Source organism: Homalodisca vitripennis, chromosome 3, assembly GCF_021130785.1.
Source record: "Homalodisca vitripennis isolate AUS2020 chromosome 3, UT_GWSS_2.1, whole genome shotgun sequence".
In the NCBI taxonomy this organism is placed as follows: domain Eukaryota; kingdom Metazoa; phylum Arthropoda; class Insecta; order Hemiptera; family Cicadellidae; genus Homalodisca; species Homalodisca vitripennis.
In genome coordinates, this window is record NC_060209.1 from 174993911 (window position 1) to 175009738 (window position 15828).

General features: G+C 40.0%; 1 protein-coding gene across 1 annotated transcript; it reads right to left on the reverse strand.

Moving 5' to 3' along the window:
• Nucleotides 1–412: 412 nt before the first annotated feature.
• On the reverse strand, nt 413–6963 carry LOC124358480. Its single transcript, XM_046810774.1, has 3 exons — nt 6673–6963; nt 3991–4041; nt 413–607 (listed from the first exon to the last, which is right to left on the reverse strand). The coding sequence occupies exons 1-3, from the start codon at nt 6847–6849 to the stop codon at nt 413–415; spliced, it is 423 nt and encodes a 140-aa protein (XP_046666730.1). The 5' UTR covers nt 6850–6963.
• Between the last annotated feature and the right edge of the window lie 8865 nt (nt 6964–15828).

The window sequence follows — 15828 nt, forward strand, 5'->3', positions numbered from 1 at the left end:
CCAAAGAAGACCGGAAGAACGAGAAAAAGAAAAATAAGAACAACCATAAAACCAATCTGCCTCTTTCTTCAATTTTTATTGAAGGGAACAGCCACGTCCGTGGTTTGGTTGGCCATGTGCGGCGGAAGGTGGCCCGGAGAACGAAGGTGGATGGCTTGTGTAAACCTGGAGCCAAGCTGCTGGAGGCGACGTCCGATGTGCCTCCACCTGGTAGCTGCTGTGTTATCGTCGCCGGGACCAATGATGTCGCCTCCGGTCAGCAATGCAATGTCTACCGACACCTTGAACAGCGCATTGTGACTAGGCTACAGACCTCCGGCGTTGTTGTCTCCACCCTGCCTCACAGACACGACTTACCACCGTGTCATCAAATTAATCAAGAGGTCGCACTATAAACGCATATATTGAGGAACTATGCGCAAGATACCGTGGGGCGGTGGTGTTGGATTTCAACCAAATAAGCAGAAGTGCTTTCACGTCTCATGGGATGCACTTGAAGCAGAGCAGCAAGCATCTTCTGGCGGACCTGCTGATTGATTGTCTGCGGAGGTTGAATCGCTCCAATCCTCGAACTTCGTCCCGGATTCCTGTCACCGCTGCCGAGCCACTACCGACACGGCCACAGAGGTCTTCAACTACCCCAATGCCGACTACCTTGGAACTGCCAGTCGCTGCTTATCCCCACGTGCTTCCCTATGACTCATTCGCAGAGGCACTAAAAAGCGGATCATCGATAAGAAAGCCTGATTCAACCTTTATTAATGCCATGAATCAGCAAAAAAACTGTCCGCCTTTCAGTTGTGTGAATCTGACATAAAAATATCAGAATCGGGGAATTACCCAACCAAACAGTCTCAAGAAAACCCAAATCAAATTCAAAAAATTCAAAATTCAATTCAAGCATTTTCTGTTGTGCACCAGAATGCACAGTCTGCCACAAATAAAGTCGACGAGCTGATGCTCATGGCAGAAGAGCTGCATCCTGACATATTTGTTGTTTCTGAGCATGGCTTCACGGCTGATACTGTTGCGATGTTCAGAATCAATAATTACGAATTGGCTAGCGTTTATAACCGAACTAACTACAAAGGGGGTGGCGTGGCAATCTTTGTCAAATACCGACTAAATTACCAGCCATTAAAAGTGGATTATAGTAGTGATCTAAACTTTGAAGTGGCTGGGGTAAAATTTGATCAAAAATCCATTGGAAAAATCACAGTAATTGGCTTATATAGATCTCCAAATGGGTGCAGCACCACATTTTTTGAAAACTTTGAAACACTTCTAAATTTTTTTCATTCAAAATTATTGAAGTTCATCATCATTGGTGACTTCAACATCGACGTTCTGGACCACGCTAACCCCCTGGCCCAGCGGCTTCGCGATATCTTATCTTCTTTCGGTTTAACATGGTCCGTGAACTCACCAACACGAGTCTCTGCCGCGTCGAGTACGGCCATCGACAACGTCATCACAAACATCCCAGACGTTTCGGTCTCTGTTCTGAACGCGGCCATCTCGGATCACTTCGCCCAGGAAGCCATAATTACCCACTCCAAACCAAAATTTAAACCTCCCTCCGTGAAAATAAAACGAGATGTAAAGTCTGCAAACGTTGATCTTTTCAACAATTGTCTCAGGAAGGAGTCGTGGTCATTCCTGGATTCTTTCGATCAAGTGGAGGAAGCCTTCAATGCATTTTTAAAGCGAGTAATTTTTCATTTAAATGTCACTTGTCCATTCAAAAATTTCAAAGAACGTTTTCAAAGGAGAAGAGATACCTGGATTACTCAGGATATTCTCAAATCAAGAGAAAGGCTTAAGTTTTATCATTCGATATATGTAGGGACCGAAAACGAACAATTCAAAACTATTTTTCGAAATTTCAAGCAAAATTATCGAAAAGAAATAAGGATGGCCAAGGCACGAGATGTCGAAACCAAACTGAGACAATCAGACAATTTTTCAAAAAGCGCTTGGAACATTATAAAAAACAGCACAAAACAACAAAACTTTTCCAAATTTTCAACTCCGACACTTAAAACAACAAATAAAATAATTGATGATCCGTTTGAAGTGGCAAGCGAATTTAACAAATTTTTTTCAACTGTGGATGAACCAGACGACTCATTTTCGGATAGCCCTCGCGATGATCCATTGACGAGACCGATCTCGTCTATGGTTCTTATTCCTATGAGTGAGGTGGAGTTGGCCCGTATCGTGCGGGATTTGAGACCGAAAAAATCCAGTGACACCAATGGCATGTCTGTGTGGTTGCTCAGGGGGTGCTTCAAATACCTCTTGACTCCAATCACCCGACTGATCAATCTTTCTTTGCTCAAGGCGTATTCCCGTCGGCATTGAAGATTGCTAAAGTTATACCAATTTTCAAAAAGGACGATGCTTGCATTCCAAGCAACTATCGTCCAATTTCTATACTCCCAGTTTTCAGCAAAATTTTCGAAAAAGCTTTTCTCAAACAATTTGAAAAATTTCTTGATCGTTACGAGATTCTATGTCCCGAACAATTTGGGTTCAGGAAAAACAAGTCGACAATCGACGCTGTAACGAATCTAATTTACAATGTTGTCGAGGGCCTAGAGAGGCGAGAGCACGTGCTAAGCATATTTCTCGACCTCTCTAAAGCTTTTGACTGTGTGCATCATGCAACACTGTTGCACCAGTTGTGGTCAAGTGGTATTCGGGGACTGCCGCACGATTGGATCTCGTCTTATTTAAAAGATAGAGAGCAGTGCGTGCAGATTGCGAGTGTCTTGTCAGACAAAGTCAAAATGCCCTACGGTGTCCCACAGGGATCAATATTAGGACCAGCCCTTTTTCTAATTTACGTCAACAGATTGAATTCTACAATCCAGAATGGAAAATTAATTCAATATGCAGACGATACGACTGTCTGCATCAGATCAAAATCAATAAACGAACTTGAAATGGAGTCATTCATTGAATTGAATTCATGCATCGAATATTTCTCCAGAATCAATCTGAAAACAAACAGTTCCAAATCAAACGTCATACATTTTTGCCTTCGGCAACAAGGACAAGAGCTCCGACCCGCGGTGATGGTGGACGATTTCCTTCTGGAAGAAACAGACTCCATTAAGTTCCTTGGAATGTACCTTGATCGGGGGCTGACATGGGACGATCACATTGAAAACGTTTGCTCTAAGATTGCTTCGGGAATTTATGTCCTGCGCAATCTTGCAAAATTTTGTTCGGTGGATGTATTAAAAATGGCCTATTTCGGTCTGATACATCCACATTTGACATATGGTTTGAGATTGTGGGGAAGCTGTTCCAAGTACAGATTTGAAAGAGTTTTCAGATCTCAAAAGAAAGCCGTAAGAATTCTTTCAAAATTAAACCCCAGAGAGTCGTGCAAATATGCCTTTAGGGAGCTTGGATTGCTGACCCTTCCCTGTCTCTATATTCTCGAGGTGGCCTTGTACTGCCGACTTAAATGCGAGTTGGTACGGGGCAGGGATGTCCACCAATATGGGACTAGAGGCAGGAATAACTTTCGAGTCGAACAGCACAGAACGGCAGCTTTCGAACACTTACCATCTCAAGTTGGAGTCAGACTAATCAATAGGCTCCCTGAGGGCATCAAACAACTCAATGAAACAAAACAATTCAAAACTCGACTAAAACATTTTCTTATGTCAAAGGCATTTTACTCAACTGATGAGTTCATGATGGGCCGCTGGGATGAAAATTTTTGAAATTAACAATAACCACGAAATCCCCGGTTCTGATACATGCAATGTAATATAATTCTTGTATGTATTTACCTTGACCAACATCATTTATCTGATGTACTTATTTACTTTATATAGTTATGTTGACGCATGCCATGCAATATTTTAATTGTTTCACGCAATAAAGAATATTATTATTATTATTAGTCTTTTTTACTAGGAGTTTGGATCTAGTTTCTAATTTTGTTTGTATGTTCTTTTTTAGTTTGTCGGCGAGTTTTTTCCTCTCTTCCAAAGATAAGGCGGGTTTCGTATTTTGTTGCACCTAATAATAATAATAATAATTCTTTATTGCAGTAAAACAATTTACAAAATTGCATTGCAAGCGTCATTTCAACATTTGGATTTAAAAATCTATAAACTAAAACCTATCTTAACATAGGCACAGTTAATTCCACATACTAATGTGTGAACCTAACAATGTATTGTATTTTGCACGTTTTGCATGTTTTGGATATCAGAAAAGGATAAATAGAATAATAATAATAAAATATTAATTTTCATCCCAGCGGCCCATCGTAAACTCATCAACGGAGTAAAATGCCTTTGACAACAAAAAGTGTCTTAATCGAGATTTGAATTGTTTGGGTTCATTAATTCGTTTGAGATCTCCAGGGAGCTTATTGATTAACCTGACACCCATTTGAGATGGTAAGTGTTCGAACATAGCCGTTTCTATGCTGTTCTGTCCTGAAAATTGTTCCTGCCTCTGGTCTCGTACTGATGGACGTCCCTGCCCTGAACCAGTTCACATTTGAATCGGCAGTACAGGGTAACGTCGAGAATATAGAGGCTGGGTAAGGTTAGAAATCCAAGCTCCCTGAAGGCAATTTTAACACGACTCTCTGGGTTTTAATTTCGAAATTATTCGAACAGCTTTCTTTTGTGTTCTAAATACTCTGTCAAATTTGTATTTAGAACAGCTGCTGCCCCATAGTCTCAAACCGTAGGTCAAATGTGGATGTACTATGCCAAAGTAGGCAGTTTTCAGTACATCAAACGAGCAGAATTTTGCTAGATTTGCGTAAGACATAAGTGCCTGAGGCAACCTTTGAGCAAACTCTGTCAATGTGATCGCTCCAGGTCCAGTCCCCCTGTCCAGGTACATCCCCAGAAACTTGGTGGATTCGGCTTCATCTAAGATAGCTTCATCCGCCATCACAATTGGTCTGTATTCGTCTTCTTGTTGACGGAGACAAAATTTTATTACGTTAGTTTTGGCATAGTTAGTTTTTTAGATTTATCTTTGAAAAGTGCTCGATGCATGCGTTTAGTTCAATAAAGGCTTTGATCTCAAGATCTTGTTTCGTACTTGATCTGATGCAGAGAGTCGTATCGTCCGCATATTGAATCACCTCTCCATTTTGAATTGATGAATTCAATCTGTTGACGTAAATGAGAAAAAGTATGGGCCCCAAAATTGAACCCTGGGGAACACCGTACTGCATTTTTTACTTTGCCTGACAGGGTGTTCGCGATCTGCACACACTGCTCTCTGCCACTGAGGTATGACGAAAGCCATTTATGCGGCTGACCTCGAACACCACATGTCCATAAACTGATGCAACAATGTCCCATGATGCACACAGTCAAAGGCCTTTGAAAGGTCGAGAAATATGCTGAGCACTTGTTCTCGCCTCTCCAAGCCATCAACAACACAGTCAATGAGTTTTGTTACAGCATCAATCGTCGATTTATTTTTCCTGAATCCGTACTGCTCAGGGTTAAGAATTTCAAACTGTTCAAGAAAACCTTCAAGCCTTCTAATGAAAACCTTTTCGAAAATTTTGCTCATGACAGGAAGAATGGATACAGGACGGTAATTACTTGCGATGCAAGGATCATCCTTTTTAAAAGATCGGAACCACTCTTGCTGTCTTCAAAGCTGAAGGGAAAACGCCTTGGGCGAAAGGACAGATTTATCAATTTAGTAAGTGGTGTCAAAATGTGCTTGAAGCAACGCTTGATCAGCCACACGGACATTCCGTTGATGTCGCTGGAAACTTCTTCGGCTTGAGGTCTCTCAAGACGACTGCCATCTCCACCCTCCCCCACAGGAAACAGAACCATGGAAGAGACCGGTCTCACTACTAACATTTTCTACAAGATTGTCACAATTGAAAGATGTGCTTGGTACAGCCACAGTCGAAAAAAAATTATTAAATTCGCTAGCCACTAGAAGTGGGTCGTCTGTTAATTTACCGTCAATTTTTAGTTTCGGATTTGATTGTTTTGAGTTATTTGTTTGTGATGTAACGCTTTTTTATTACTTCCCACGCACTTTTTGAAAAATTTTCTGCGTTCTCCAATTTTTGTTCAATATGTCGTGCTTTAGCGGCTTTTATTTCCTTGCGATAATTTTGTTTAAATGTTCTATAAAAATGTTTGAAGTTTTTCGTTATTTGATTTTAAATAAATTGAATGGTAAAATTTGAGCCTTTCTCTCAAGTAGAGAATATCCTGAGTAATCCAGGCATTACTCTTCCTATGATGAGATCGCTCCTTTATCATTCTATATGGGCAAGTAATATTTAAGTAATAATTAAGGCAGTCATTGAACGCAGTGAATGCTTCCTCTACGTGTTCAAAAGCATCCACAAATGACCCAAGATTCTCTTTGGAGGAATCTGTTGAGAATTTTAATGTTTTCATTTTTTAAATCTCTTTTAAATTTTTGCTGAAGAGGGTTCGTATTTAGGATTGAATTGTTTGATTACAGTCTCCTGTGCGAAATGGTCAGAGATGGCCGCGTCGAGAACAGTAACAGAGACGCCCGGAAAGTTTGTGATGACGTTGTCGATGGCCGTACTCGACCTGGCAGTCACTCGAGTTGGTGTGTTTCACGGACCAGACTAAGTCAAAAGAAGTGAGAACATCGCGAAACCATCGGGGAAACCTTGTCTCTGAAAGTAGGAGTAGCTGTTGAGCGACCTTGAATCTGTGTGTTGGACTTAATATGGGGCGTGTGGACTGCTTGCGAAGGATTACTAGTGGATGCCAACGGATGTTGTCCGGTACCGGCTGCAAGCTGCTTAACCAAAGCGGCAACCTGATCTGTTAAATTGAGTACCATACCCTCCAAAGCGGTACATGACGGGCACTGTGCGGATTGGACTGGGGCTGAAGCAGCTTTGGAGTACGAGACTCCCTTTTTAGGGGTTGGAGCGATTCTTCTCCTATACTCTTTGCGGGCTTCGTTAAAGGAAAGTTTGTTTAGAGTAACAATTTTCAAAACTTCCTTTTCCTCTAAGTAAACTCTGCATTCCTTAGAGGTCCCCGCGTGTTTACCCTTGCAGTTCACGCATCTGACGTCGTTCTTGCATCCGTCTTCTTGGTGGCCTTCATCGCCGCAACGGGAACATGTCTCAGGTCCCGAGCACGTCTTAGTAGAGTGTCCGAATCTCTGACAACGGAAACACCGCTGCGGATTTTTGAAGTAAGGCCGTACAGTCAGGGATAAATATCCAGCCTTAATAGTTTTTGGCGGTTGGGGAAATGCAAAGGTCAGAATTAGACCAGGAGTAGGAACCTTTCTCCCATTCTCCGTCCGAAGCATCCTGACAACATCGGTCACCATTTCACACTGCAGCTCGTCCTTGATTTCCTCCTCACTACACTCCATCAAGTCACGGCAGAAGACGATCCCCTTGGAGGTGTTCAGTGAGGAGTGCGGTTGAACGACGACTTCCACCTGATCAAAAAGGCTTGTCATCTGAAGGAATTTCTTGGCTTGGATGTGGTTGGCAGCCTCCACCAAGATAGTTCCATTCCTTAATTTGCTTACAGATTTAGGCTGACCGCCTGAGGAAACAAAAGCCTTGTTAATAACGAAAGGACAACCTTCGTTAGAGTTTTGCCCTCATCCTTATGACTAACGATTAGGTATAGTGGAGTTGGAATGCTCGTATTTTCAGCTCTTACTTTTTCTTCCACTTTCCTTTGTTTTATATACGATTCATTTTCAGAATCTGACAACTGTCGCTTTTTCTCTGGATCGTTGTCTCTTCCTCCGAATTCTTGGCCTAAGGGTGGGGTGGTTTGAATATCCATAGATAAGTTCACCAGCGCATCGTGTTTAGTAGTGCGGGCCGATTCACCGGGAGCGGGCATGCCCTCGGGTGTCCCACAAACCGTAGCTTGGGGGACAACCCTACCTCAGTTCCCCGAGGCCCGGTTTCCATAGATTACCAAGTCGGGAATACGCGCACAACTTGGACTCGCACGTGGCAACAGGGGCTCCGACACCCCTGCCTACTGAACACTTCCTGACCAAGGACCGAAGTGGCTGGCTTCTGAACCAGTACATGACTTACGCCTCGGCAGAGACAAGCTCACATCAGCTCTCACTGACACCAGATAGGGCATCTAGTGCCGGCTTAAGCACTCCCAGCGAGCCATGTACTGGAACGGTCAGAGGACGGGTACTTAAAAGACCCTGGAGGATTTGGTAGGAATTAGGAAATGGTTAGGTGGGAAGAGGCAGTTTAACGTCATACCCAGGACGGGAATTCAACTATAGTTACCATATTTTACGACCGAATGCCTCGGGGGAGGGTGGGATTCGAATTTCTTAACAAGGAACATTGCTTGTATGTTGAAAATTTTTATTCCAAGCCCTGACCTGTTTCAATTTTTTCACGTAAATAAGACAAATGCTTGTGGTACCACAAGGATCGATAGGTTAGGCATGCCAAGTATTACTGGTCGGAGAAAGAGAAGTTTTAAATAATGGAACAATAATGGCTCTTAGATGGGTGGACAAAAGGCAAGTAATTATGCTTACTACAGAACACGATGACGACATGGTAAATACTGGCAAAATGGACGTGAAAACTAAAAGACCAATTATCAAACCAAAATGCATTTCAGAATATAATTGTAATATGGGGCTATAGACCGATCCGACATGATGATTGTGAATATTGAATGCATCAGACGTAGGTGGTATAAAAAATTGTTTTTTCATCTCATGGATATGTCCATTTTAAACGCACACGCCTTGTGTATGTGTAAAACTGGGGAAAAAACCAACCTTGCCACAGTTCAATCTTGAATTGATTCGCCAGCTTCTCGCAAAATATCTTGAACCGCGACCAACTAAGAAAGGTGGTCGTCCATCTGGAGATACTCCAATGAGACATTTTCCGTATTACATACCAGCAACAGAGAAGAAGGCAGGACCATGTAGAGTGTAGACCTTGTGTTGTATGCAAGTATACACAAAGGCGCGAGAAAAAAAGGTGTGAAACAAGGTACATGTGCGCGGAATGCGAAGTAGCTTTGTGTGCGGTGCCGTGTTTTGCTGAGTTCCACGAGCTCAAAAACTACTAAGAGCTTACCATAAACAACCATTGAAGACAATATACTGTAAATAAATAATATTAAGTTTTATTTAATTATTTTAACAACCTACGGCACTCAAAATCCTGGGACGTTAATCAGACATATGGTAAGTGCTCATAATAGAATGGCTCCCCGGAAAAACGTTACAAGCGCCAAAATTAGAGTATGTGGTTTTTTGATGGAAAAACGTTCCTTGTCATTCTATCTTTCACGTGGCTGATTTTGTAACTACAACGGGGAATTATGGGTAGGGGAAGTTCGCGCTCCCTGGAAGAACGTTTCATATGCAGCGCGTGGGCGAACGAGATCATGTCTTCACCGGTGTCAGATCTTGTTAAACACTTAAATAGAGACAAAAAGCGCAAGTTAAAAGTAGATTCGTGGAAGAAAGAAGTTAAGAAGAGTCGCAGGAATAGTGGGAAAGAGTAATTAAACTACAAAAATGAAGTAGTACCTGAAAAGGTACCTATTACTGAGGTAAGTGGAAAAACGTTACTTGTGCTAGGCCTATAGTTGAACACTATTATAACCTTTGTAATCCAGACTGATTTACCAAGACGTAGATATTTAATTTTCATTTGTAATTCTTTTTACTTGTAAATTATGGTCTACCTGTTCTCAATTATTTTTACTGATACTTCCATGTTTGCTATTTACAAGTCTTTCTCAGAAATATGTGATGCAAACGATAGGCTCGTTCGTATTATTTGAAAATTCCTATTCCAAATAATTTTGCTATTTGATAGTAATCAAAAATTATATATAACCATCCTGAACTAATATACTAGACCTGGCATTTAAAGAATAAATTAAACCAGACTTAAATTTTATTACTGTTTACTGTATGGGCTGTTTGATTTCAGGATTTCACATGTTCCTGCTCACATGAGGGCTGCAAAATCATACAATTTGCGGCAAAGCTGTAGCTCTTCAATTCATTTTACGATAAGACATACTTGGAGCAGACTGCTACTTGGCATCACTGATGGAAATTTCTGAACCTGCTCGGCGTAGAATTGAAGAGGCAATTTCTCAGCGTCACTGTACTATTAAGTACCGATTGTACATTGACCAAAAGAGCATTCAGGTATGTCAAAAACATATTTTATCCATATTTAATGTGACAAAACGTAGAATTCAAATGATTCTTGAAAAGCTTAAGTCAGGACAAAACTTGAACGACTTGCGTGGTAAACACAGCAACCGCCCTCACAAAATAAGGGACGATGATATCACTTTGGCAAAACAACACATTGCTAGCTTTCCATCCCAAGAAAGCCATTATGGGAGAAATTCTAGCAAAAAACGTTGCCTAAACTCAGATCTTAACCTATCTAAAATGCACAAGCTGTTCTTACAAAAGTACCCTGAGTCTAAAGTAAATCTTCACAGATACAGAATGATTTTTAATGAGTATTTTAATCTTAGATTTGGTGTCCCAAGATCAGACACATGTACCGTATGCGACAAACTTTATGTCCAGTTACCAGCAGCTGATGACGAACAAACCAGAAATCGCATTATGAGGGAAACACAGCTGCACCATTTAAAAGCAGAAAAAGCATACAAAACTCTGAATGAAGATGTAGACAATGCAAAAATTAATGACAACGTCATTGTTTTATGCGTTGATCTTGAACAGGTGTTGTTTACGCATAACCTCACGCACTCTGAAGTTTATTATCAAAGGCAATATTTAAATTAAAATTTTGCTATTCACAATATGGGCAATAACGAGGTAACAATGAACGTTTGGCACGAAACTATTGCTAAACGCGGCTCTGCTGAAATACGTTCCTGTATTCTAAGATACATTTTGAAAGTCTTCAACAAACTTGAACCTCACCAACAGCGCAGTCTTATTGTATGGTCAGATAGATGCACTGGACAAAACAACGACTGGAAAATGATAGCATTATATCATTACCTTTGATCCAAGCCAAATTCGTTTGAGAAAACCCCACAATCTTCTAGAGACATGGACAACAGATGTCATCCTAAAAACACCCCGAGGTCGACGTCCACCTCAACTTGAAACTTTGTATAAAGTAACTGACCCCCTTGAGTTCCCAAAAATGTATGGGAGTCCTTTGCCGATATCTAAAGGTAAAAAAGATGATTTGCTGGCTATGTTAGAATTGCTACCTGAAGAACACAGACAGTTCTACCAAGAAATCCCAAGTGAATAAACAATATTAGTTAAGACAAAAACTGTATATCTTGTACGATTTGTTTACAAGATACTGTGAGTGTTCAAGTTGTAAAAAATGTGATAATTAATTGTAAAATAAAAGTTTATTACTTTTAGTTTGAGATTTTTGGTACCTCAATAGTCAAAAGTAAAGACTTCTTGCAGCTATTACAACGTAATTCACAAAACGTTCCAAACGCCAGTATTCCCGAGTGTGATGTTTCAGTGGAAAAACGTTGCTTGTGCAAATCAACTATGCCCAAGCAACCTTTTTCCACTACAGTTGCACTTAAAATGTCAAAAACTTAATATTTTAGACTTTTATTTGAACAAAATCCTAAACATATAGTTTTTACTAGACCCAAAGAGTACATCCTAAAAAAAGGAAAATAATCTCAAAAATTTAGTCAATTAAACGTTTTTTTTAGTTTTTGTACAGTTTATAAAACTGTGCTTGGAACGTTTTTCCGGGGAGCCCTTCAATATTTTACTATTAGTAATACGAATATATTTATAATTATATAGTTTAAGAACATTATTAAGATAATTTATTCACTGTAAATCATACGTATATACGATTTAGTCATAATGGAATTAACGACTAATTGTTTAAATGAGTTAACACGCTTTTCAAAGCAGAGCGACAAAGTTCTCGTTTTTAACAAGATTGCCCCGCGCTCGACGTCCAGCAGCCCACCGATTCGGTCGCGCTACAGTGCCGGCGCCGGGAAACGTGTATACACGTCTACAGCGCTTAAGGTTATGCAATAACAGTAGGTACCACAATTAGATAACACTTAAAACTACTCATACTCAACAAAAGAAATTTAGGGATGGATTGCATATGGATCCAATCCAAATAACAAAACAAACTATACAGTAAAACCCCACTTAACCGAACTTCGCTTAACCGAAACACTCGGCCAAGTACGGAAAATTTCCGTAAATATGCCAGATGCGCCCGTATGGTGAGGTCGATGACCCGCCCAACCAAATCGGCCTACCCCGTGATTCAAACGAAAACGTGGTAAACACTCTGCGCGGGGGAAGGGGTGATTGATTTGTCTATTAGTCATTTACTCCAGTTGCTGTTCACAGCACGTGCGCGTACAGTAGTGTTCTATTGTCAGTTAAGGAGTGTAGTGACTGTTGAGATATTAGTTACCTACTATTAACCTAAGTTATTGTGCGATGTCTACGAAAAAAATGTTACGCGAAAAAATGTAACTCGGAAAAAAGATAAACTCGAGCAGTAAGACGTGTCAAGAGTGAGACTATATTAAAAACTGTTGCTGCAGATTGACATGTTGGGATATCCGCTGTGAGTGATTGGGTTAAGTGTAGGTCAAACTTTTAGAACATTCAACCAAAATTCCGAACAGGAAAACGATGAGAAGTGCAAAAATTAATTAAGCGTTGTATCTGTTGGTTCACTCAACAGAGGGATAAAGGTATAGGGAGAGTGGTACAATTCCGCCACCCCTTGATTTCGTCACTAAATGATGCGCTAAGTTAGCGTGACTAGTGCTGGCCCTTGCGGCCAAAGAAGCAACCTGCGGTCAGTTGCGCCATTACGCCTGCCATTCTCAGTTTTGGTGTTTTAAGAACTTCTAGATTTTTTTCAAATCTGATGTAATTTTTGTCTGACATATGAATTGAGGTAAGTGAATAATTGTTTAAATTATTAACACATTAATACATAGATTTTGTAGCTTGGATATTTAGGTATATGTGTACACAATCGTTTTAGAATGTATCCACGGGTTTGTGAGTTATAGACTTAATCCGCCATTTTGGGCAAATGGGGCAATTCCGTCACTCCAATGTGGGGCAATATCGCCATGTGGCGGTATTGCCCCATTCAGTAGTTTATTTAAAAACTGAACCATTCGTGGTTTTCAGATGGTTAGATCACGAGAACGAACGTCGCAGAAGGCGAAGTGGAGCGAAGAGAATCTTAAAAGCGCTATTGAAGCAGTAAAAAATGGGGTTTCGAAGAAAAGAGCAGCCTTAAATTTCGGAATACCAAGATCTACATTGAGAGATCGCCTGAAGTCTGAAAGTATGGCTAAGCCATCTTTAGGTCGGAAGCCCATATTCTCTGCTGAACAGAAAATCAGATCGCTGATCACGTGACCCTGCTAGCAAAAATATTTTTCGATATTACAACTTCCGAATTGAGGCGTTTAGCATTTGACCTAGCGGAAAAACATGGTATAAAACATGATTTTAATAGAGAGACCAAAATGGCCGGCGTAGACTGGTTAAGAAGTTTTTTAGGCAGACATAAGATTTCTCTTAGGAAGCCAGAAGCTACTAGTTTGAATAGAGTTATAGGGTTTAATAAGGACGAGGTAGACTTATTCTTTAACAATTTAGGAGCTGTTATTTCGAAACATAAGTTTCCACCTAGTCGCATCTACAACATGGATGAAACAGGAATATCAACGGTCCAAAAGCCTGGGAAAATTCTAGCACCCCAAGGACAAAAACAAGTAGATGGTATCGCGAGTTGGGAACGGGGGAAAAATATTACTACTATATGTGCCATGAGTGCACCAGGAGACTACGTTCCCCCATTGTTTATATATCTAAGGAAGCGTATGGCCCCACTACTGACGAGAGGAGGACCACCTGGAGCCATATGTCGATGTTCTCACAATGGTTGGACCAATGAGGATATATTTATAGAATGGTTAAATCACTTTAGCCAACATGTGAAGCCAAGTGAATGTGACCCGGTCCTTCTTTTGATTGATAATCATGTCAGTCACATTTCACTGGAGTGTTTTGAATTCTGCCGAAAACACCATATTCATGTGGTATCAATTCCACCCCACACATCCCATAAACTTCAACCACTAGATGTGACTTTTTATGGACCATTAAAAACTGCTTTTAATAAGGATTGTGATTATTTTATGAAGTCACATTATCACGAAAAAATAACTCCTTATGACATCGCTTCAGTTTTTAGCAAAGCTTATTTAAGGGTGTCCACCTTGGAAAAAGCAGTTTCAGGATTTGAGGCAAGTGGAATTTATCCATTCAACCCAAACAAATTTTCCGAAGATGACTTTGCACCAACCCAGTCTGTTGTTGAACAAATAGTCATCGAGGATAGAGAAGAGGGATCTGTTGAGACTTCTACTTCTAATGCAAGTTGCCTAACTGAAAAACCTAGTGACACTTTTAATGCCGCTGCTAATGAAACCATGAATCACTCGCTAGAAATGAATATCAGGAATGATAATATGCCCTCTAATGATGATGCTATTAGCTCCAAGACAGTAAAGACTTCCTCTTTTGACCTATATGAAAACCCTCGTCCAGGGCCCTCAAAAGTAGCTTTATTCAAAAGAAGTATTGAAGAAATATCCCCAATCCCAGAGCCAAAGAAAGAAAATAAGAAGGTTATGAAGGACAGGAAGCAACATTCAATAATTTTGAGAACCACGCCAATGAAAATAGTTCTTGAAATAGCAAAAATAAAAGATCTGAAACATGAAAATAAATTGACCAAGAAAAATAATAAAGGCTGTAAAAACATCAAAAATAAGAAAAAAAATCAAAGAATGTGAAAATAAACTTGTTAAAAGAGGCAAAACGTTAGATAGTAAAGGTAGGCCTAAATTAAATAAAAGTAGCAAAAGGAAACTTGATTTCGACGAGTCATCATCTGAAGATTTTGATGTGAAAGACCTATGCGATGATAATGATGACGATGCCTTTGACTGGTTAGGAGACAGCACAGAGATGTGCCTCGTTTGTGGACAGTTTGGAAGCAATGAACTATGGTACAGGATTTGTCCTGTGTTCTAAATGGGCTCATTCTGAATGCAGTGGCAAAGACAGTGCCGAAAATTATGTTTGTGATTTTTGCTCTTAGATTATTTATATTTTCCATGTTGTTTTATTTTACACTTTTGCTCTTTAACTCATAACCTTAAAGTTTTCATTTGTTTATCACGCTTGTGACTCAAATAGACTATTATTTTTCATAAAATTGTCTATAAGATAGTTAAAACATTTAGGACATGTGTTGTACACATAATAAACTTTAGTTTAAAATAAAATGTTAATGTTTGTTATTTTTGCACATATCCTCAATTACTTTTTCAAGTATGACGGAATTACCTCACGGCCATGGCGAAATTACCCCACTATATGGGGCAATTCCGCCACTTTGCATAAACTAGTTTTTACCTTTATTCTAAACTTATAAAACTTTTCAGTAACGTTGTATATATTGATTTGAGTACCTATAAATGTATGTTAGCTTTCCCAGTAATGAGATCGTAGTTTCAACTCGAGTTAAAATTATAAAAAATTAAAATGTCTTATGGTGGCGCCATTACCTCACTCTCCCCTACCACTGACCAGACCAGTGCTTCAAGAAAAGGCCAAATTACTTGGTGAACTTTTAGACGAAGATGGAAAGGATTTTGTTGCTAGCAACGGATGTGGTTGGATAGGTTCAAAAACGTTACAGCATTCATTAACTTAATTTATGTGAGG

What these genes read in the sequence shown, in the direction of transcription:
- LOC124358480 (XM_046810774.1), bottom strand. Translation starts at nt 6,849, where the DNA reads ATGGTACTCAATTTAACAGATCAGGTTGCCGCTTTGGTTAAGCAGCTT. An exon ending in CTCCTACTTTCAGAGACAAG is followed by an intron (nt 4,042 to 6,672) that starts GTTTCCCCGATG and finishes TATTATTATTAG; the next exon opens with GTGCAACAAAATACGAAACC. An exon ending in TGGAAGAGAGGAAAAAACTC is followed by an intron (nt 608 to 3,990) that starts GCCGACAAACTA and finishes CCGTGTCGGTAG; the next exon opens with TGGCTCGGCAGCGGTGACAG.